Source organism: Sitophilus oryzae, unplaced genomic scaffold (assembly GCF_002938485.1).
Source record: "Sitophilus oryzae breed Bouriz unplaced genomic scaffold, Soryzae_2.0 scaffold_2006_pilon_pilon, whole genome shotgun sequence".
NCBI classification, from domain to species: domain Eukaryota; kingdom Metazoa; phylum Arthropoda; class Insecta; order Coleoptera; family Curculionidae; genus Sitophilus; species Sitophilus oryzae.
The window spans coordinates 662,446-686,958 of NW_022146732.1; the positions used below are offsets into that span (position 1 = coordinate 662,446).

At 35.1% G+C, this 24,513-nt stretch overlaps 1 protein-coding gene across 1 annotated transcript in view; it reads left to right on the forward strand.

Moving 5' to 3' along the window:
- The window catches only part of LOC115883956 (GTPase-activating Rap/Ran-GAP domain-like protein 3), a 298,089-nt gene that overhangs the window by 224,271 nt on the left and 49,305 nt on the right, over positions 1–24,513 (forward strand). Inside the window, exon 12 of the mRNA XM_030902380.1 lies at positions 14,650–14,886. Within this exon, the coding sequence (XP_030758240.1) occupies positions 14,650–14,886 (237 nt within the window). The remainder of the gene's footprint in view (positions 1–14,649; positions 14,887–24,513) is intronic.

A 24,513-nucleotide genomic window follows, 5' to 3' on the forward strand; every position in this document is an offset into this window, starting at 1 on the left:
CCATTCTTACGCAAGACATGTTTCTTCCTTCTTTATTTTCTAGTCAAACGTGCTACAGCATTAAAGACATCATGCTGCGTATAGACAGGATCAAGGCAGTAAACAATATCTTAAATGATCTTAAAGATGTTGTGATTTTTCCTCGAGAAAAGGCAAAGATATCTACTGAATCACACTCACAATTTCAAGATCTTTCTGACTCTTGTTTAGAAAATGTAGTATTAAATGCTCTAAATGATGCAATACAAACTACGTGCGACTTGGGAATTGAAGTTGTTGATAACAGTTGGAATATCATATCTATACCTGTATTAAAAAACCCTACCGATGAAAATGAAAGCGACAATCAAACAGAAGAAGTTGTCGGGGACCCGGTAAGTGATATGGCAACTTTCGTAGACGAAGAAACTGTACGAAACATTCTTAGTGCCCTACCAGTTGAGTCAGGAAACTCAGATAACCTGGATAATCAAGAAAGTAGCTTATTTATAGATTTATGCAACATTTCATCGGCAGGAATAGGAGAAGAACTTGTGATGAAAGATTTTTCAGCGAAGTTTGTCGAGGGAAATAATGCGGGTATAAATGAGCAGGGACCCATGGTTCGGGTAACCATAGGAAATAAATCTGCAGTTATAAAAAATCCTCATTGTGTTGGCTCCTTGACGAAAAAAAAATCAGTGTGGATCGCCTAAGACGATTTATTTTAAATAATCCTAAAGCGGACAACACTCGTGTCAAAAAAACAAAAAAAATCGTCAGAGTGCAGTCGAAAAATAATAAAAAAGAGAGAAATTGCCAGGCAAAACAAAAAAAAGGGAGGTAGAAGAATTTCTTCATCTGAAACATCTTCGGAGGATGATACTCATATTCAATATGATGACAGGAGTGATACTGAGAGTTTTTGCAATAACAGCAGTCATGGATCGGACCAAGACTCGAGATCAAGACTCCAGACTTGAGCCAGAAGTTGAATTAAACAAATTTTATGCGGTTTACTACGATTCAGGGTGGTTCATCGGCGAGATCGAAGCAAAAATGGGAAAAACTTTCAGAATGAAATTTCTCAAAGAAAAAAAAAATGGGGGCCTCTTTTATTGGCCCAAAAAAGCAGACACAGCGGAGGTCGAAAAAGAGTTCATTTTTTTCGGCCCTGTTTGTTTATCGCCTGATTTGGACGGGAATTTGCAGTTAAAAAATGATGATTATCAAAATATATCTTTTGCCTATTCTCAAAAGAAGTAGCCCTCCTAGGATAATTTTTTTTGAAAGAGAACAATGTTAACTTTTTGTTTTTAATCGAGGTTTTTATATTCCTTTCAAGGATTTTTAAATGTTTTTCTTTTTATTCATTGTACGAGATAAGACTGAGTTTGTTACGTTATTGTTCCTATTAGGTAATATGATTTACTTTTGTTAATTTACATAATGAGTGTATACAGTGAACAGCATTACAATTCGGACACATGTTTTTAATAACAATCGGTATTAAGTACAAATCCTAATCAATAAACAATTCAGTCAAATGCAGTGCCGCGCGAGGTGCCGCGTATCTCTACTACATAATCATAATACCACAGCAATCCCAGAACTTTAAAATATGAATTAGAACTGAACAGAATAATATGATTAACAGAATAACAAAACAGAATTATATAAACTATAAACAAAATAGAAAGTTAATGCTCTTACCACTGATTTCATTTATGTCAGAATTTCGACACAATTCATGTTTCAAAAATTTATTGTTTGACATTATTTCACGACGGGTATTCAAAAACACGTGTCCAAATTGTAATGCATCTCACTGTACCTAGTTTTGCGTAATATCATAATAGTGTAAAATATTATTATATATACAAAGAAATATGTAACTCCAAATCTTTAACTTGCATATTTTGTAAATTTTATTTATATCTAGGTTTACTTGTTTTTCAGTTTTTGTAGGTGTAGGTACATTGTGTAAGAAAATATTTTAAAATATTTAAAAACACATCAATGTGTCGATTTTTTTATATCTAATAAAGCAATCATATTTGAAACTAAGTCTACCTTATTTATGAGCTTTGAGCAAGATGATGTTACTCCACAACATTGTCACCAGTAAATCCTTGAGTAAATCCCATATGGAACACGCGTTCATAGAACATCTACACTGGTCCTATACAGATTATTAATATCAATGCGTGTTAAATCATTGATAATAGGTACCTTTGCTATAAAAAAGCTAGGATAAAAACTAGTAGTTTAAAATTAATCTCCTGGTCTATAAGGATATCGAGAAATGGATATCGTCATCACTATGAAAAAAATACAATAATTGTGCCACCTAACTTTTTAGCAATGATTTTATTATATTACTTTAAAAAAAATATAATAGATCAGCAGATTAAATTACAAAATATGGATAGTTTCCATTAGCATGAGCAGTTTAAGATATTTTTGGAAAAAAGTCCTCTAAAATTTGTGAAATTTGAATACAAATAATATGTCAAATGATTTTACAACATCGTTATTGACATTTAATTTTACAAATTTCACAAATTTGAGGGAACTTCGTTTCCAAATATATCTTAATCTGCTAAATGTAAACCTCGATGTAAACTACAGGTACATATTTTTTATGTACGTCTATCATATAATATGGACCTTCATAAAAGTGTTGCAATACAATTTTGCACTAAAATAAACGGGGGAGATAATATTCTTGGACTTTCAAATTTACAGGGGATTTCCTATAGACGGTCTGCCGTTGCAATACCCGGTATTCTGATTGATATCTATACCATATGATTGATAATAATATGAATAAGAACTAAAAGGATGTACCGGGGATGTACGGAGGATGTAGTGGATGTACAGAGGATGTAGGGGATGTACCGAGGATGTACCGCGGAGGTACCGGGGATGTAGTGGATGTACCGAGGATGTAGGGGATATACTAGGGGATGTACGAAGATGTAGGGGATGTACCGAGGATGTACTGGAGGATGTAGGGGATGTACTAAGGATAGAGGATGTAGGTGTACACTTTTTGCCCTATGTGTTTACCCCTCGGTCCGGCAATAGTGCGTCGGACAACTGTAGCTCCTGTAATAAAAAACTTAGGAATTTTGTATAGATGCACACCTAAAAAAGGATCTATTGCAGAAAAATATTCTATAACTTCTACAGGATAGTGTGAGTGGATCGGGATGATTTTTTTTAATGGAACACTTGGTTCACATGGTTCTTTCTGATCACTTTATAGAATTCTAAAATATTATTAAATATGTTTTGATAGTTTTAATTGAGAGATATCTATACTAATATATCAAATCCTTAAGTGACTGACTCACTGATTAATCACGATCCCGCTCAAACCAATCAACGTAAGAAGCTTAATTTTGGCATACAGGTTGATTCTGGGGTGTAGAGGTTCGATAAGAAAGGATTTTTCAAAATTCCAGTTTCAAGTGGGTGAAACCACCCCTCAAATATTACAATATATTTTTTATTTAAAAAACGGTCAAGTTTCCAAAAAAAAACGCTTAAACACGTATATTTTATTTTGTTTTTTACATATTTTAAGATATTTTAAAAACGTATACAGGCCATTGGTCACCAATTAATCACAATTCTACTTAAAGCGCTTGACGTAAAAAGCTGATTTTTAGAAAACGGATTGACTTTAGGGTGTAGAGGTTCGATAAGAAGGGATTTTTCGAAACTCGAATTCTAAGGGGGTGGAAGAATTAGAATATTTTTTATTTAAAAACCGGTGAGTTTTTCGGAAAACCTCTTAAACACGCATATATTATTTTGTTGTTTTACGTTATTTTAAGACTTTTTAAAAATTTATACAGGGTGTTTCATAAAATATGACCACTGAGTGTCTAATCACGATTCTGCTTAAACGGCTTGACGTTTAAAGCTGATTTTTCGCAAACGGATTGACTGTGGGGTGTAGAGGTTCGATAAGGAGGGGTTTCTCGAATCTCAAATTCCAAGAGGGTAAAAACGCCCCTCAAATATTTCAGTATTTATTATTTAAAAAACGGTTAGGTTAGCAACATGAATTTTTGGGTGATTTGTTCCAATAAAACTATCAAATTTGCTGTATTGCATTAAAAACCTTAAAATTTGCGATGAATTGAACTTTGGCCTCAAATGACTCTTAAACTATTAGGTTTGAAAAAAAAATTTCCTCGAAAAATCATGAGACCTTTTTTGTAGAACGTTCAATTCTCTGCAAATAAAATAAAAGGATCTTTTTATGACACACGATAGGCTAGCAATAACACAACAATATTTTTTATGACACACGACTGGCTGCACCTAATAAGGTGCAGAACAAAGTTTTTCCATGGTATTCTTGTGGTAAATAGAAAAACGTGATGATCTTTTTACGTCAAATTGAAACTTTTGAGCCTGTTTGCAAGAATTTTTTTTAATTTTTTTGAATCATCCTCGGAATCACCCTAATGCTTCACATTCGTGGCAGACAGTAATCTCTAATCTACAATAAATTTTGCCTGTCATATTTATTGACCTAATAAATTTAATACCTTATAACCAGTTTGCTATCGCAACGAAACGCTTTAAAATTTAATACTTTATAACTAAAAGGAAAAATCCGTGTAGTGCAGATTTTCCAGGAGCTCAAGGCTTAAAAAAGTTAATCTTAATTTATTTTTATCTTGGCCTGGCGCTGTAAAATTCATTTTAAACTACAAGAACCGACATGTGCTGCAAGTAATGCTTTCAGTAATATAATTTGACTTTTATCGAGCGCACTTTATCCATTATTTTTCTCTATTTGTCTTTATTAATTTCATATAATTTATTTTGCTTCAATGTAAATTTTGCACAGGTATACTCGTATACACTTATTTCTCTAGAAAAATTTAAATAAGTAAGTTACTTTGTTACTAATAAAAAGAAATATAAAGTTTTTTACCTTAACACGATTGTTGGAGTACTGAGACGCCACTTATATTACATTCTTTGTAAGCAACTGAAATTGTCCTTAAAATCTGTACTTTGTACAAAAAAATTGGCGCCGGGAGGCACGTATAGCCGCCCATACTAAAATATGTTAATATCTCGAAAACTGCCACTTTAATTGATTTTGATGTTATTAAAAACTAGGTTTTTCCCGCGACTACGTTCGCGTTACACTTCGAATAGTTCATGCATTGATTTAAATGATTTACTTTGTATATAGAGCTAGTGAGCCTTGCAAATGCCCTATTTAAACTATGTTTTTAAGAGTTTAGAGCTACTCGTATAGAGTTTTCGTTCGTTTTCGTTTTAGTATAGTTTTAGAGCTACTCGTATTTCATATAAAAGTTATTAATTGTCGATTTTCTGGGTATTATACAGGGCAAGTCTTGAATAAGTGCAAATATTTTCAGGGCTGTAGATCTCGATAAAAAAACATATTTTCTTTTTACCGTTTTTCAAATAACTCCAAAATAACTGAGTTATTTTACTTTAAAAATTTCCAAAAAAAATATTTTTTGCTTAAATTTTGGGAACCACTGCAGCTTTCCATATTATCAAGAAATTAAGGTTTGGTTTGGAAAAATTCGCCAAAAAAAATAATTGCACTTATTTAAGACTCGCTCGACAAAAAATCGATATTGTTATTTTTGACTTATTACATATTTTTTACTTAAAATTTATAAAAAGCCGTCAATATCCCAATTTCAAGATCATTTTTATTCTCTTTAAATATTATCATGTACTTAAGAAAATTCGAAAATTTAAAAACCGTTTTTTATTTTTTCATCGCCTGTATATTTGACATTTTTTCATCGCCTGTACTTTATGACACACTTTGTATACCAAAAATAAAACTTTTGATTAGAGCCGTCTGAAATAAAAAATCTTAATAATTCTAGAAGTTATCGAAATCAAAGTATTTCAAAGAAGTTCAATTTTGGCCACAAAAGGGTTTTGAAATCTTGCTTTTTTTAACACTTTTTTTCAATTTTACTACTACTTCCATTGACTGAAACTAATTATGTATGGTTGGATAGAGGGTGGATGGCGATCTTCCAGGGCGGTTTTTTATTTCTTATTTATATAAAGATTATTTTCGAAATCGAACCAAAGTCAATTTCAAAGAAATTTTGCAAAATCTGAAAAAATAAAATCTCTCCAAAATAATAAATAGTGAAATGATTATTTGCCCTCTATAGATAGAACCCCTACCTATGGTCCCATATAAACTGTTTTACTAAAATAAATAGTTTTGAAATATGTTTATGATATATCAGTTTTTATGAAGTTTTCAAATGAATATTTGAAATTTTCAATTGTCGCTTTACTTAATATTTATACTCCCTTGATATATTTTTTTTATTTTTCATCTCTTTTTTTGGTTTATTAAGAGCACTAATACTCCATTTATAGTTATTTTTTATTCCTTGAAGGATAATTGAAGAAGAAATATAGCAGTTTATATTATTGATGTGTCACTAAATAAACCCTTGTATAAAATTTTATACTGCTAGATGTTATAGTAATGCATTTTCGTACAGCAAACTTTCATTCCCTATTCTACTCCCTAAGATTATAAATTTCATAAAATCGCTTTATCCAAATAATTAACTCATGTCTTTTAAATGATCCTTTGGGCCAATTTTTATGTGTATAATCCAGAGGTCACCAAGTTTTATATAAATTTTTACTAACTTTACCCATTTGGTTGATGAATTTCAAAAATCTCTTCTAATTCTTTTTGTAGGATTTCATTCTTGTAGACCACATAGTAAGGAATTTTCATACAACAAATTGTTCCGACATAATTTTACTCTCTAAGAGGATGAATTTCCTAAAATCGCTTTGTGTAGCTAATTCACTAATGTCGTTTAAACGAACCTTTGTTCTAATATTTATGTAACTAAAGCTGGCTGTATGAACTGATCCCTAAATTATCTAAAAACTTGATATATAATCTAACTGAAAACCACTGACAATGACAAATAATTTATTTCTGGAGGTATTGTGTATAGGTGTTTTTCAGGTATGTTTTAATATTTAGTCGATTTACACAAAGAAATAGCCATTCAACAATTTAAAAATACTTCATAACAAATATAGACATATATACCTTTCATTTAAAAAAAAACGTGTTTCGCTAGCTACTGTAATTTTGGAGTTACGATTTTTTTAAATTTTTAACCCCCTCCTATACCACCTTACCAACCCCCACCTCCACCAAAAACTAATGGCCAGATTCTCGGGTGCCACAGTATTTTTGTGCCAAATTTGGTTAAAGTCGGTTCAGCGGTTTTTGAGTTATCGTGTTACAGACGGCAGACAGACAGACAGACACCACGAAAATATTTTGTATTTAGGTCATTTATGACCCAAATAACTCATTTTGAGTGAAATTAAAAAAACCTTTTTTTTTGTCGATCCTAATAGCCTACCATACCTATTGGTATGGTCGGCTAAAAATAACTAACTGTTCAAAAATCCGCTATTCCGTTGATCAAAACATTAACTAACAATACTTTGATCCAAACCAATATTTCAATACAAATGAATAATGAGTATAGAATGTAGAATGAGTTTACGAGGGGGTTAATCACAGTAACCTCAAAAGATATATTCAGTCCCCGTTTCTTGAGTTATAACTCATCATATATGGGGATTTCCCTGTCGTCCCGAGGAGTGGATCTACCTCCTACGGGGGTGTACACCATTCCACGCATAGGGTTTGGCCCTCCTTGCCCTTCACAGTCGAGGAGCTTGTCTTCGACTTAGGTACCCGCGAGCTGGAGGCTGGAGGATCTGTATCCATTTTCTCCACCTATTTAACACCTTCTTCTCTTCTTAGACCTGATACCAGTGTTGTCCCGAATCTATATAGGATATATCTCCCTCTTTCTTTATTGCCTCATTGGATATGAGGTTAGGTTGTAAGATAGTCACGCAGGCGTTTTCTTTCATGAGCTTTTCTGCGACTGAAAAGCCCGATACGTGATGCTATTTGCCTACCGCATGCCGGACATTCAAAAATCTCATTGCTTTGTTGCTTCTTTACTTTTTGGTTGTCGCTGTTCACTGAGTTTTTACAATTCTTCTCCATTGAGTTGTATTGTGAACTGCTTCTTCCCACTCATTCTGCATGTTAATCCCCTTTAAATATTCGTGGAAAATGTCCTTGTACATTTAGAGTTGTCCACCCGGCTTCCTCTTACCGTCTACAAGCTCACCGTAAAGCAGATATTTTGGTATGCGGTTTTCTCGCATTCTGCATACGTGACCAGCCCATCTTAAGCGGTATTTTGTAACCATGACTTCAATACTCTCGCAATTAGCTTTTTCAAGGACCGATACGTTTGAGACATGATGGAACCACCGGATTCTTAAGAGTTGTTTAAGATGTCTCTGTTGCAACTTGTTTAAAGGATGATTCACGGTACACCGTGACGGGCCGGAGCCGTGCGACGGTGAAGACAGAAGAACAGTGTCAAATGTTATTTATACTTATACATTCATGCTAAGCCGAGCACGGTCCGAGCTTCGCCGGAACGCGTCCGTGCCCCGTCCAAGAAATGTCGGTGTACATTTTTCCTCGGATCCGCTACGTTCCGGCCTCGTTGCGGTAAACATAAATGAGCCGCCACGGCTAAATACTTGGTTCGTCTACGGGCCTATAGCGACTGTTTTCTAGCAGTGTTGCCGCACCCAACTTTTAGCGCGTACCACATTATAAACTAAAAATGTACCACTTTGGTACAATTTTTTAAAGCACAACAAAATCCATCTGCAAATGACTTTAACCGGTTTGGTCGTTGTGAATTTCTTCATACATTTCTACATAAAAAAACTTCCTGGAGTTCACTGGAGAAACAAATCGAGACGAAAAACATGAAATAGAAATTCAGAAAACCCAATTATAAGTATGTATAGGTTGAAGAAATGTAAGTAATTCTAATACTACACACGATACTTGGAAAACTTAAATTTTATTAAAAAAAAACGCAAATATAGAAGCATGTTAGAAACAGCAAATTTTTAAGTTTTTTTTCGGGTTATTTAATATAAGCAACCCTATAGACATTACAACGTTTATAATACGTCGTTAATTAATGCGGATTGTCTCCGAATGGTATCGGTAAGCGCGTTTAATGCAATATCAACGACGATAATTATTAAATATCTATTCATTTTCGGTGCGCGTGGGAAATAATTATTGTACCGAATCATCCTGGATTTGAAAATGTAGTACCACTGTACCAAATAGAATTAAAAGTATCAAATTTGGTGTATATACCACTGCGGCAACACTGTTTTCTAGAATATAATCGGCACGGACATGATCCCCGTTGTCCACTCGGTGTTGCATATATTGAAGGCCCGGACGTGGCTCGGTGTCTACTTTACGGAACGTGCTCGGCTCGGGTACGGTCCGGTGCACCGTGAATCATTCTTAATGCGTTCATGTGTCGGCGGTACGGCACCCATATAACATGGTGGGGATTATAAAATGGCGGACAACTTACCACAAAATTCTCAAAAAAATATGAAACAATTCCCAAATACTAGCAAAAGGTTCTTCAAATTTTCGTTTAGGATAATCGTGCAATTTCGTTTGATTTATTTTGCTCAAATGCAAATTTTACACAGGTATCTACACTTATAAATATTTAAATAACAAACCTATTTTGTTATAAATATTAAGATATATAAAATTTTTAGCGTATTAAACACGATTATTCAAAAACTGAGAATGAAAACTGAAAATTATTTATTACAGAAAAAAGAAAAAACACCAAATTTGATTTTATTATATTAATAGTATATCATAATATTAAATAATTATATTAGAGTTGACATTCAATCAAAGCATTTAAATTAAACGGTTTCAAGGGGATAATCTAATTGCACTACGAGTTAAATTATTCTATTTGATTTATTTCATTTTGATTAAAAGCAAATTTAATTATGTAATTAATTAAACTCAACTTTTTAGTAATATCCTTGATATTATTTAATAAAATCGTGTTTCAATTTTTATTATAAAATTCATTTTTCTATTATAAAAGGATATATATAGTATTAGGATAAAAGGAAAGTGCAAACTAACAAAAGAAAACCGGTCATCGAGTTTCCCGTAGGCGAGAATATGTCAATGGTTTTTTTTGTGGTTGTAAGGGAACTGCGAGCATTGTGGTCATTAAAACACCCAGAAAAAATAACGGAAGATAATGGATACTGAGGCAGCGTTGCCACACTTATCTTATTATTTTTTTGGAGCTTATAAATGTAGTAAGACTTATCATTACACGATTTTATGATAACCTAATTAAAAAAATGTGTGTGCACTATGTGCGCATATTTGAAGTGCAACTTCTTACTAACAGTTATTAAATTGAAGGATTTGTAGAATATATATTTTTTATGAATACTTTTCATAAACTTCAGAAAAATTAGTGTTAATATAAAACCGTATACTATTCTAGCATTATAATTTATTAAAAAACGATAATTCTATCACTTAAACTGAAATACTACTACATCTATATCTCTGACCACTACTAACTGCTACTAACCAACAATTTGTTTTGTGTAGTCTGTGGTCTGTTTTTGTCCGCGTTAAACCACAAATAAAATCATGCATTTACTTCATGGATTTTTTTCTTGTACATATACTTTATAGATAGAGCTAGTGAGCTTTAAAATTGCACTATTTAAATTGTATTTCGAAAATTAATAGTTTTAGAGCTATTTCAGATGAAGGTTTTCAATTGTCGATGTTATGGGAATTTTATATAACCTTTCAAAATATATTACTTTCATCAAAAGGCATTTCATTAAAAATGTCTCTCGCAAATTATGTCGTATTTTTTCAGAAAAGAATGCTCAAAAGTTCAGCCACTTATGTAAAACAACCAACTGGGATACCAGCTCTTATGATGTCGACACCGAATTTTCTATTTTCGTAAAAACATTAACCAGTCTAGCGTTCAAATCCTTTCCTCTTAGGCCTATAAAAAATAAGCATAATAAACCTTGGACCACTAAAGATCTACGCATATCTTCTAAAAACATGCGTTCATTATCTCACTTAAAAAAATTCGCAGACAGTCTCTTCTTCCACAATTACGTAAAACTATACAGAAAAATTTATCATAAGACTATAAGAGCCGCTAAGGACCTTTATTATAATAGGAGAATAGTCAATTCTAGTAATGTTGCTAAGGAAACATGGTCTATTGTGAATGAGTTGAGAAACAAAGCTTCTTCGTCTAGCAATATCTCTACCTCGCCTGAGAACCTTAACGATTACTTTGTAAATGTAGCGAAAAACTTAACTAATACCATATGTCCTCCTCATGATCCACTTTCTTATCTCTCTAATGATAATGTAAACTTACACACACTTAATACCATCAAAAATAAATCCTCTTCTGGGACCGACGGGCTAACTTTAAAAATGTTTTCGAATCTGCCAGAAAGCACTCTGAATCACCTAACAACTTTAATAAACATGTCGTTCCAAAATGGTATTTTTCCAAAATGTCTTAAGACGGCAATAATCATTCCTCTGCACAAAGGAGGAGACAAAGATGAAGCTTCTAACTATCGCCCAATTGCACTCCTTCCAACGCTATCTAAGATCATAGAAAGGTTGGTTAAAAGAAGGCTGGTATCTTTTCTGTTTAAGTACAAAATACTTACTGAATATCAATTTGGATTTCTAAGCAACAAGTCCACAAATGACGCTATGTTTTCCCTCCTTAATAAAGTTTACTCCAGCCTAAACAACCATCATTCTACAGCAACAATTTTCTGTGATTTTTCTAAGGCGTTCGATTGTGTAAGTCATAAGATCCTAATTAATAAACTGCAGCACTATGGGTTCAGGGGATGATCTCTCGAATGGTTTAAGTCGTATCTGAGCAACAGAAGTCAACTTGTGAGGGTGGATACCACGTTGTCTTCTAGCAAGCCAATAGAATGTGGAGTACTACAAGGCTCAGTACTAGGCCCTATTTTGTTTCTTATTTTTATTAACGACATTGCTAACATAAACATCAGTGGCAAAATATGTCTTTTTGCGGACGACACTAGCTTCACTTGGAGCAACAAGGACATCACGGCACTTCATAGGATTATATCAAATGACTTAATCACCATTAAATCTTGGTGCGATTCGAACCTCCTGAGTTTCAACATTTCTGAAACTAAAGCTTTGTCGTATAAAAACTCGTTGCAGCCTTTTGTACTTAACAACACCACCATTGACGTTGTTGTGGACAATTCTCTGAAATGGGACATACATATCGAAGCTTTGTCGAAAAAATTGAGCTCTGCCTGTTTTGCATTAAGGTCTGTTTCTAAGGAGCTTAACTTGTCAGTGGCTAGAACTGTTTATTATGCACTTTTTGAGTCGCACCTCAGGTATGCCCTTCCATTCTGGGGTACGTGTTGTGCGGCTCAATTTGACCGCATTTTCAAGCTCCAGAAGAGAGCTGTTCGATATTCACTGGGACTAAACAGCAGAATTCATTGCCGGAGCTTTTTTAGAGAATTAAAAATATTGACTCTTCCTTCCTTATTTATATTTGAATCCGTTTGCCTAATAAGTAAACATGTATCAGCTTCTCAAGAAAGGCCAGCTCACACTTATCCACTCAGGAACGCGGAGCAAGATCTTTATCTACCTACCCCACGCTGAGAGTTAGTTAAAAGTTCAATATTATACAACTCGAAAAAAATGCACAATCACCTGCCATTTGAAATCAAATCCATAACATCATTTTTTTCATTTCGCAAAGCATTGAACTCTTATTTACTATACAAGGCTTTCTACGCCGTAAATGAATTATATTTGAATTGAAAATCGAATTTGATCTTGAAACCACTGGTCTAATGTTTGCTATTGCTATATTTACTAATGACATCGAAATTAATTTATTTAGAGGTCATTGATATTTTGCTATAAACTGGCTAAATATTTTTGAATATTATTTTAAATTTTTTGTTCTTTGACATTGTAAACATTTATAAATGTTTATTTTAACAATAAGACTGACAATATTATTTATATAATGTTTTGTATTATCTTTTGTTTGTTTGTTTGTGTACCTTGTTTTTTTTCTACTTTGTTTGTTAGTTTACCTTTGTCTACAAATTGAAAAATTTTTTGACAATAAAGGCATTTATTTATTTATTTATTTATTTATTTATTTATCCCCTGTATATGATTTTATGACAAATTTTGTATCCCAAAAATACAACTTTTGATTATACCATTCTGACATAAACAATTTTAATAAATCTTCTGAAAATTATCAACATCAAAGGTATATAAAACAAAATTTTTATATAAAGTTAAACGAACGCTAAGCTCTCTTTGACAAAGGTCTGATCATGGCAGGAATTGCCAAAACCGGTCACTAATAAAGAACTTTTTTGACAGTGGTTTGGACTTTGTTTTTGATATTAACATTAAGTTTTTCACCCTGGGTCACCACTTTGTGATAATGAACAAATTCTATAAAAGATAAGGAAAGTCCAAAAAATTGACGTCAATGAATTGACAAAATTGGCTAAAATTTTTCGATCGATAATTTTAGAATCTGTATCAATTAGTGATGCGCATTACGATTCTTTTTAGTGAAGCGAATCACACGATTCAATTTCTCGTATTAAATCGACTCCTACGATTCGTTCATATTATTTTAACAAAAATATTAACGTGAAAATTAAATGCGTTACATATACTATTGTAATAAGGACAGTATAAATAAGTTTTTTCTTGCAAATAACTTTCCTATCGTTTGAATTTTATGCCCATGCTATTTGTTTGGGGCTTTTGTTTAAGTATAAATATCGGTACCCGACACCCGACCGATCAAGACCGGTCACTCTATGTCTACATCACCGCCGGCGCTGTAGAAATAAATCAGTTGCATTGTGATCCCGATTCAATTCTTACGATTCTTTTTCAGGGCTCACCGTTCAGATCTTATGGATCCTTGCTGCCGTGCTGGCCACGATTCAATTGAACGAACCGTATTGTATGTAATGCATTAACTCTCACGATTCTTTGAACGTCCGAGTCACATTATGATCCGATTCAATTCTCACGATTCTTTTTTAAGACTCATCGTTCAAATCTGGCCACGATTCATTTGAACGAACCGTATTGTATGTAATGAATTAACTCTCACGATTCTTTGATGAACGACCGAGTCGCATTATGAGCCAATTCAATTTTACGAATCTTTTTAACGGCTCATCGTTCACAATTTTTGGATCCGTGCTAGCACGATTCACCTAAACGAACCGTATCGTAAACAATGAATTAATACTCGCGAATCTTTGTGATCCGATTTAATAATTCTTACACCTCTTTTTTACAACTCGTTCTTTCAAATACAACAAAACAGTAATACAACACCGTCCCGGCCACGATTCAATTGAATAAACCGTATTGCAAATGGTGAATCTCACGATTCATTTTTAATACTCGTTAAGTGAACAACCCGTTCAATCTTTGCTCACCTCTAGTACCAATCACTATTTCTAACATCCTATAACACTCTGTATTATCTACTAATTATTTCAATCAATGCTGATCCCTCCGCACTTTCTATGATGATTTTATACTTACCATATACTTTCTTGGTTTTCTTCTAGATGGCACATCTCATCGTCTAATATTCGATAAAACCCTCCAAGTCCGTCAACTGAATGTGGTTGAGCCGCACGGAATTTTGCTGCTTCGAGGAGGTTCTTCCAGCAAAGAGTGCAAGATTTACGTGTTCAGGCTTTCACAGATTAGCGGCGCTACTGATACCAAGAATAGGCTCGACTTGAAAGACCACCGAATGGAAAAAACACGAGGGACGCATCTGTATACTTTATCAAGATCAGGTAAGTCTATTCTAAAATTTAGAAATTGTTCGAACTCTATAACAGTAAAAGATAATGCAAAAAAGGAAAGCTGGGATACAATGATATTTTAGGACAAATAGTTGGCAATATAGCAAAATATACTAAGTGACATTAAAAATCGAACACACACTAAATATTATTTAATTTTAATGAATGTTTGTAAGCATATTTATTATTGTATGGATAAGAAATGATTATAATTTGAACGCCGTCAACACACTAGTTTTTGTGCTATACATGTTTTTGTTAAAATTTCAGTCATCCAATATAAACCCGGCTTTCGCACAGTTTGTTACTTATTCTGCTACAGAGTAGTTTCAGGTGATTTCCTGAGTTTATTATAATGCCTAGAATACGTAGACGTGCCGATTTTAGACAACTCAGTGATTTTGATAGGGGTCGGATTGTAGGTTTGCGGGAGGCAGGATTATCATTTCGAGAGATTGCTGATAAGTTCCATAGAAGTGTTTGCACTGTTGCCAATTGTCGTACAGCTGACTTTCAATAACACCGTGAACATCGTGCCAGAGGTACAGGGCGTCTAAGATTAACCACTGAGGGTCAAGATCGCCGTTTAAGGTAATTAGCTGTCAGAGACCGTTCGGCCACTTCCCAAGCAATTGCTAACCAATGGTTTACGGAACGCGGAAGACTCATCACGATGCGAACTGTTTACCGACGAATACGGTCTTTTGGGCTGTTTTCTTTTCGGCCTCATTGGGTTTTACCATTGACCCCTGAACATCGACGACAACGTCTAGAGTGGTGCAGACCCCACAAGAATGGGGCGCAGAATGGAATGCTATCGTTTTTAATGATGAGTCGCGATTCTGTTTGGGAATGCACAACGGTCGGGCACGAGTGAGAAGATACCGTGGAGAAAGGCGGAATCCACAGTTTTTCATGGAGAGGAACGTAAACTAAATTGTAGGAGTTATGGTTTGGGGAACAATCGCATATGATAGCAGGTCACCTCTAGTATTTGTTCGATGTAATATGACAGCCCAACGCTATATTGAAGAAATTGTGAAAGCTCATCTCTTACCATACTTACGAACGCTCCACGATCCTATACTTCAACAAGGTAATGCCCGTCCCCATGTTGCTAGATTAACTGGGAACCACTTACATAATGCTCAAGTTAATCTCCTACCCTGGCCACCAAGATCTCCAGATCTCTCACCAATTGAACATGTATGGGATATCATGGCTAGGAGACTGACAAACTTACCGCATCCTCCTCAGACACTAGAAGCTCTTGGGCATGAGATACAGTTAGCATGGGATGAAATACCGCAAGAAGACATAAATCATCTGATTAGTTCCATGCCCAGACGGCTCAACGAATGTGTAGAAAATCGAGGTGGTCCAACACATTATTAACAAGGACAAGATAACGAGCCAATGTTTTCACTCCAAATTTTGATCATTTACGCCTTTTGTCAACCTACATTCATGTGCAAAAGATTATTAAAATTAAACAATTTTTAGTGGGTGTTCTATTTTCAATGTCACTTAGTATATATTCTTCGACAGAGACATTGTTTTATTTCTGAAATTTTACAACGTTTTGACCAAATATATCGCTAACCTATTAACTCCGAACTAATGTAAAACTTAAAACTACTGAGCTTTGCCTTTAACAACTACCGTGCGGTATACGGAACGCCGGTAACTATAAAATATTTTAGTCTACATCATGACAACACAGGATAAATGCATAGTGGGGAGCTCGGTACCTCTCAGATTTGTGACGACAAATATTTTTAGACAGATGATTTTCGATGCTTTTCTCAAGTTGTTAGCTATTATGGTCAGTTTCAGAGTCGTATGCTTTCGAATGACCCAAAAACTTAAAGATTTGGACTAAAATCTTCTAGATTATAATGGCGGTATAAAATTTAGAAAAAATGTTACGAGTCAGAAGATACAATTGAAGTTAAATAGATGAATGGAGAAGATTCTGAATCAGACCAAGTTTTTCAAAAATTTGGCACAAAATTTGATTATAGAACTTCATTTCCAAACGAATATCGATAAAGGGACTTGATTTGCCCACTAAAATTTAATATGATCCACCGGACGATCTATATATCTATCTATTCAGCCTTCTTCGGCCCATCGTTGGACATAGGCCTCCCCTAATCTCTTCCACTCTTCTCTCTCTGTCACCGTGCTCATCCATCTCGTGCCTGCATGTTTCCTCAGATCGTCCGCCCATCTCATCTGAGGTCTTCCTCCACTTCTAACCGGACGATAACAACATAAAAATGACAAACAACCTGCTGAAATATCCACCAAGGTTATGAAGATAGACTCCTTATGGATATGTGTTTTTAAAAGGGGTAGAATATATCCAATAACGAAAAAACCTGCACTGATTTTATATAAGATAGGCAATAAATTTAAATACCCTAAAATACAAGGGGGTTCTATTGTAAGAAAAAACTAGGAGGACCTATTCTAAGAAAAAACTTTATATGAATATAAATGTCCTAAACATTTTAACTTTTTAGATACAGGGTGGTAAAATTTTCTAAATTTTTCAAAATATATCTGATGGTATATTTGATACACGTCTTCCATGCACCAAAATGCTTATTATGATAAACAAAAAAAATTGTTTTATTTCTTAATTTTCTTCTAGCCGATGCATCATACTTTCAGCGATATGACCCTGAATTAAATTGACTTTAATTTTTTTTGACGTATAGCGTCGAACGAAAAATATCAAGAGATAAAAAATGTTTGGAAATAAATGGAGATTTTGAAAATAATTTTTGTTTTAAGAGAAGTCAGTGGTGTACCAGTTTTTTCTCCAAAAATATTCAATGCAAAACACGTATGGGCGGCACTGGTTGAAATAAATAAAATACTTTGTAGGAACGCTCTGTGTATTTGTTATGATGCTACCGTATGATCGAAAACAAACGGCGTCCAGTTGGCTTGGAAATGACGATCCATGCCATTCCCTATATAATTTTACATATAAAATGACAGCGATCTTCATTTCATAGCCATCGTTGACGCCGTTTTTATTCGATCATACGGTATTAAGTTTAATGTATTTCGGTATTTTTCTTATTCTTTAATTAATTTATGAATATGTAATGGAATAATGAGCGAAAGAAAGGTTAGTCACCGCGTTCTGAATGATCTATTGTATCCCCCTTCTTTATCATCATACAGTCTATAACTCATCGTACCTGGTGGGATTTTCCTGTTTAGGGGGGACAGGTTATTCCCATCTTCCTCTGACAACAGATGTTCTTCCTTTTAGGAGTGGACATCTACCTCCTAGGACGGTATACACCCTTCAACGGTTGGGGTTTGGCCCACAGTCGAGGAGCTTGTCTCCGGTTCAGGTGCTAGTGAGGTGGAGGCTGGAGGATCTGTCTCCATTTTCTCGTTAATCCTAGCTCTTTAACTTTGTCTCTCCTTAGATCTGATACTGGTGTTGTCCTGAATATATAATAGAGACTTCTTTCTCTATTTCCTCCTTGGATTTGAGATCAATTGCTATTGTGAAGACCTAACCATGGCCTCAAGTTTGATGACTCCCCAACTCGATGGCCTTACATTGGAGTTCTGAGCTCAGCAGGTAGGTGGAGTCTTTCCCCTTGCGCCTCGACAGAAAGACGACATGCTGGTCGCATCTTTATGGATGTTTTCTTCCTTTACTGCAATCAGTCCCGGCCCCTGCAATTCGTCAGCTTAGGTGCCGGTCCGACCAATATATCCGCCGATCCTTGGGATACACAATCTACGACTAGCATGCTCACCCAAAAGTGTATCCCTGCAAATCGCAGCTGACCCACATTTTGTGGATCCTTGTATTGCAATCCGCTCGCTACTACTTCGTCCAGTATCGCCTCTTCTAGAGCCGTTTGCTGGTCGGTGGTCAGTGCACTCTCTGGGTAATCCTTTGGCAGTGTTACCATTTTCACTAGTCCAGCAATAGCGACAAAGCTTGTAATACGTTTCTGCTTGCTTTTCGGTGTTGGATGGCTTTTCATCCTGGTCAGAGCAGAGCCGAAACTGGTTGCAGTGAAGGGAGAAAACATCCCTAAAGGGGCGGCAATTACGGTCTTTCTGCCAAGGAGCAAGGGGAAAGACACCACCTACCTGCTGAGCCTTATCCAGGGTCAGAACTTCAATGTAAGGACATCGAGTTGGCGAGTCATCAACTCGAGGGAGGAGGGTCATGGTCAGGTCCTAACAATAGTAATTGACCTCAAATCCAAGGAGGCAATAGAGAAAGAGGGATATATCCTCTATTATATATACGGGACAACACCGGTATCAGGTCTAAGGAGAGACCAAGTTAAAGAGGTGGAGAAAATGGAAACAGATCCTCCAGCCTCCACCTCACGGGTTCCTCAGCCGGAGGCAAGCTCCTCGACTGTGAAGAGCGGCACGGAGTGCCAAACTCCAACCGTGGAAGGATGTGTACCCTCGGAGGAAGAACTGTTGTCAGAGGAGGATGGGAAATACCCTGTCTCCTTTACAACAGGGGTATGATGGATTATAGACTGTGATGACTCAAGGAAGTGGGCACAATAGATATCTAAGGTCGCAGTGATTAACCCCCCCTCTTACTCATTCTACATTCTACATTCTTCTCGCTTCCTCTCTTGCACTTTTGTGGAGATGTGCCAGGCTGTGTCTTTTTTTTTACTCACCCCTTTTTCGAGTAGTTCTTTGGCTTTTGCTTCCTCTGAAGCAAGTCCTTTGTGGAGTAGTCGAAGGTAACCCCGTACTTCTATTTCGGTCGTCTAGCTGGCCTGACAGGTAGAACAACCCATAGCTTGTGTCGCTTGTTGTGTCTAGAGGTAGGCTCCGGAGCCTTGCTAGAAGAGGTTGTATGCCACTTGTGAAGGCTGGTCTACTGCAAGCGTCAGCCGCCTCTCCTGTAATTCCTTTTGGGGTTGATCCCTTGAAACTTTCATTCACAATAATTGTGAAAATTTCAAAATATCGTTCCATATAAAAAAATAATTTTTCTGTTGATAACTCTTAAATTATTAATTTAAAAAAAATATACACTTTGAAACAATCAAATTCTATATAAAAAAGTACATTGGAAAAGTTTTCATAAAAATACAGAATTTTCTATAGCAAAAAAGTTACAGCGATTTGTTAAAAATACACATTTTTGAAAAACACCCCGTAATTCCGAAACGGTAGCAGATAACGATGAGGGATTTTTACCATCATGTTTTTGATAAAAAAAAGCAGCGCCTGACACCGATATTAGTTTTCCTCTATCTCCTATAGAAAAAAAGGGTGTTTCTCTTTAAAAGTGTCCAATTTGACCCACCCTGTGAATTTATAAAATATATATTTTTAGAACTAAATAATTGTAAAATTCAATATGTTATCAATTTAGGTAAATAAAAAGTATACCTAATAAACAATATCAACGGTTAAGTTAGAATTAAAAAAATAGATATAAACAAACCACTATATTTAACATTCAAATAGATGACAACAAATTGAAATTCAGTACTGTCTAACTAGCTTAAACCCTACGTATGTGCTTTTGGTGATGCTCGGTAGGATGCTTTTGTAAATACAATCACACGGCTGAAATATTGGTGCCGTAGTTAGATTGTTTGTCTATTATTATGCCAAAGTTAGCAAATCCGGCAAATACAATGGGCGTAAACAAAAGCAAACTTGCTATTATAACATATAACTTTGCAAAATCTCATCGGAGTAATTTAATTACTGCTCTTGCATTGATGAATATATTGCTTTATTAATAATAGTATAAAAGCAAATAAAAAGTGGTCTTTAAGTAGTTACAAGTTGTTTTTTTACGAGTTGGTTTTTTGTTGTAGCCAATTTAAGATATTTTTACATTACTCATGTATATTGAAAAATGAAGAGATATCTTGTAATTATATTTATTCACATTAACTAAAATGTTTTGCCCTTTGTGTTCTTAAATTTCTGTTCTAAATAATAGTAAATGTGTATTCAAGTTTTATCATAGTGCATATGGCAGATAATAAATCTGGCAACATAACGGGATGTAAAAGGCACTTTTATACGGTCAGTTCTGACGGTTTCCGTTCAGTTTCAGTTCAGTTTTCCGTTCAGTGCCGGAATTCTGTACCTTAGAAAATGCTAAACACTTCAAGACGCTCAGCGTATATAACCTTAATTTTCGCTAAGCGCACACTTAACTACCGATTTGGGTATTCTCATCTGATGCGCTTAGCGTCTTTACCCGTTGCGCTAAGCTATTTGAAAAAGGCTATCTTTAATTAAGGATTGTTTTGCTTGTCGAACTGTCAGTAAAAATTGAAAAAAAATGTAATTTTGTCCGTTCTTGCTCTCTAGTGAAAACTATTTCTTCTTCTATAAATTCCTCAATAAGTAATTGATAATTTACGCCTTGGCAGCTCAGCTATAAATATTGTTCAAAACATCAGCTCTTTAAAGGCTGAGAAAGGTATTCACAGAGACATTCATAGAAAAATAGGTTGACATAACTCAATAATAATTTAATAATTAATAAACTCAATAATGGATTATGAAATTCACGTAATATTGACATTTTTCATTGTTTTATACACATTTGACTATTAGAAACCTGAGAAATTACTTTGCTGCCAATATGTGCTCACCGCGTATCCAGAAAACGATTCGCACGGCAACGAGAATACCAATATCGACTGCTTGGCGTTCCGCTTTCCGTTTGGTTATCATCTGTTAAAATAGTGCAATAATAATACCTATAAAAGTAATACAATTACAAGACGTAATGCAATGAAACCTAAGATATAAATTATCTTTTAAATATTAAATCGACATGAATGTTCTTAACAATGTAGCGTTTTTTATAAACATTACCACTGCGAACGGCAGCTTTTCATCGGAGAGCAGTCGTGGATAAGGTATTTCACTGGAAAGAAAACTAATTAATAACAATAAACATAAAAATAGATATTGGGCGCCAGGCATGTACAGAGAAAGAAAACACAGTTGTATATTACTTAAAACTAATGGATATATTTATTCATTATGAATTCTGATGGTAAATAGCATTGTACAATTTTAATAATTATTATAGCGGTTAAATACTATTACAAGGCGTAAATGAAACCTAAGATCTAAATCATATTGTAACTACTAAATCGACATAAATATTCGTAATAATCTAACCACTAAATATAGTCTGTACGATGTTATTTAAAATGTACGTTATTAACTTAAGACTGAAAATCGACTGAAAATCTGAACCTAAATCTACACTTAGCTGTTCTTGAGGCAATCCTGTTTCGAAGAGTAGCAGCGTGAGGTGGTCTCGCATCTCTGCACTCGGCCATCCAATACAACAAAAGGGGCCAGAATGAGGACACCATGAATTGATACAGCCGTAACTACTAACTGGCTTATAGATGGGAACGAAGCAGCATGGGCTCAAGCTACATCCACGCTGGGGCACTTTATATGTAAGATAAATCACTCCTACTGGGGACACTCGTCCACGGGACATCCGTCCATAAGATAATGGTACAAGGGAACACTACCCGTACCTTGGAACACTACTAGGACCTTGGATAATGCCTGTACCTTGGAAATAGTCCGTACCTTGGACCCTCGAATTACTTCCAAGGGCTCAATAAAAAACAAAGAAACTGTCCTTTCTTCCATGTAACATTCTGGAGGACAAAAGAAAAGGGACGCCAACGTGCCAGCAAAATACAAATACAAGTTAAGTTGGGACATCCAAAACTCTGTCCTGTTGCTTTGAAATAGCAGCTGATTCAGATTATACAGCAATATGTAAATAATCACCATTTCTAAAAGCCGGGATGGTTAGGCTACAGAGCGCTAAAAGCAAAAGTGAGTCCACAGCACAAAGAGTTGACAGAAGCGAGGTTTACAGCGCCTCCACAGAGCGACAACAGGGTTGTGTCAAACGATAACAGGGTTGTGGACTAGAGAACGTAAAAATTACGCCAAGCGCGTCAAATAAATTATCCGGCCTGAACGATAGGGAATCCGGTGATGATACGCCAGACATCATATATTATATATAAAAAAGACATGTAATGAACTAAAAACGTTACACTGCCCTCCTCCGAAAAGAAAAGAAATGGACCTGAAAGGTACACTTTCTTTTTCACAAATCTGGAGATAGTAAAAAAATCAAAAGAAGAAAACTACTTCGTAAATTTCAGAATACATGATGCAGGAGATCTTAAAAAAAATAAAGGTGTAAAATTACTAAAGTTGCTGGTCACTGGATACGCCGATACAGAGATACTCGAGCCATTGTTCTGCTAAAATAAAATAATACAGAGGTATATCAGCTATTATGGTATGCAAGATTAAAAAATACTGCTATAGTTAGGTGTTATATAACGATGTAGGTGTAAATTGTCGATAATTCAGGCTAGACAAGTGTAGACTCAAAATTACGCAATGTTCTAAACAACACGACTCAAAAATAATTAAAGAGAACGTCGATTCATTCATGGCATCGATACGTCTCGGTTTGTAATCTTGGTGATAATTCTTAAAACCAACATTCTAGTTCATGTCAGATCAACTACGCCAGAGAAGGAACATTACACCACTAGAGCAGATAGAGGTATACGACGGCCGGTACCCTAAAACCAAAACAACCAAACAAATTTACTGTGCCAGTACAAACCTTCTCTCAAACGGAATGGACAATAATAACAACGCCAGACAAGGAATTATATGGAACTAGAGCAGTTAAAGGTTGACGAGGGTCGGTACTATAAGACCAAAACAACCAGACAAATATACTGTTCCAGGTCATACCTTCTCTCAGACGGAATGAATCATACTAACAACGTCAGACAAGGAATTACAGACTAGAGCAACAGAGGCTGAAGAAGTTTACCCGAACCTAAACACCTCAACCGAATTCACACTAGCTCAACCCTTCTCTCCAACGCAGTGACTGGAACCAACAACAACAAAAACCAGAGATAATCACCAAGAGACAGAACTATAAAGAAAAATAAAAATGAAATAAATGTGGAAAAAATATACCCTACATCTGTACATGTCTGGCACCCAATATCTATATTTTTTTGTTTATTGTTATTGATTAGTTTTCAATCTACTGAAATACCTTATCCACAACTGCTCTCCGATGAAAAGCTGCCGTTCGCAGTGGTAGTTGTTTAAAAAAACGCTACAAAATTTTAAATATTTTTTTCTCAAAAACGGTCAATGTTAGATATTCAGTGTAATAATATGAAAATTCATAAAAAAATTTACAGAGAATTTAAGTATGTAATAAAAACTGGGGGCACCCATTTAAAATAAGAAAGTTGCTGCCAACTTCCGGTATTTTCGGAAGTGTCGCCATATTGAAAATATTTTTAATCGATAGATCTCGTTGTTGATGTGCAAAAAATCTCCGAGCTAGATGTTGTAGTTCTCTAGAGACTTCTAATGCACGCTCAGCCTGGGACACCCTGTATATCTTATTATGCTACTGCAAAAACTGACACATGAACTGACATGTTTGTTTACACATCACTTAGATTAGATTAGATTCTTAGAGGTGGCTTTCGGCCTGATCCACTGCGACCTTCTCAGATATATTGTGGT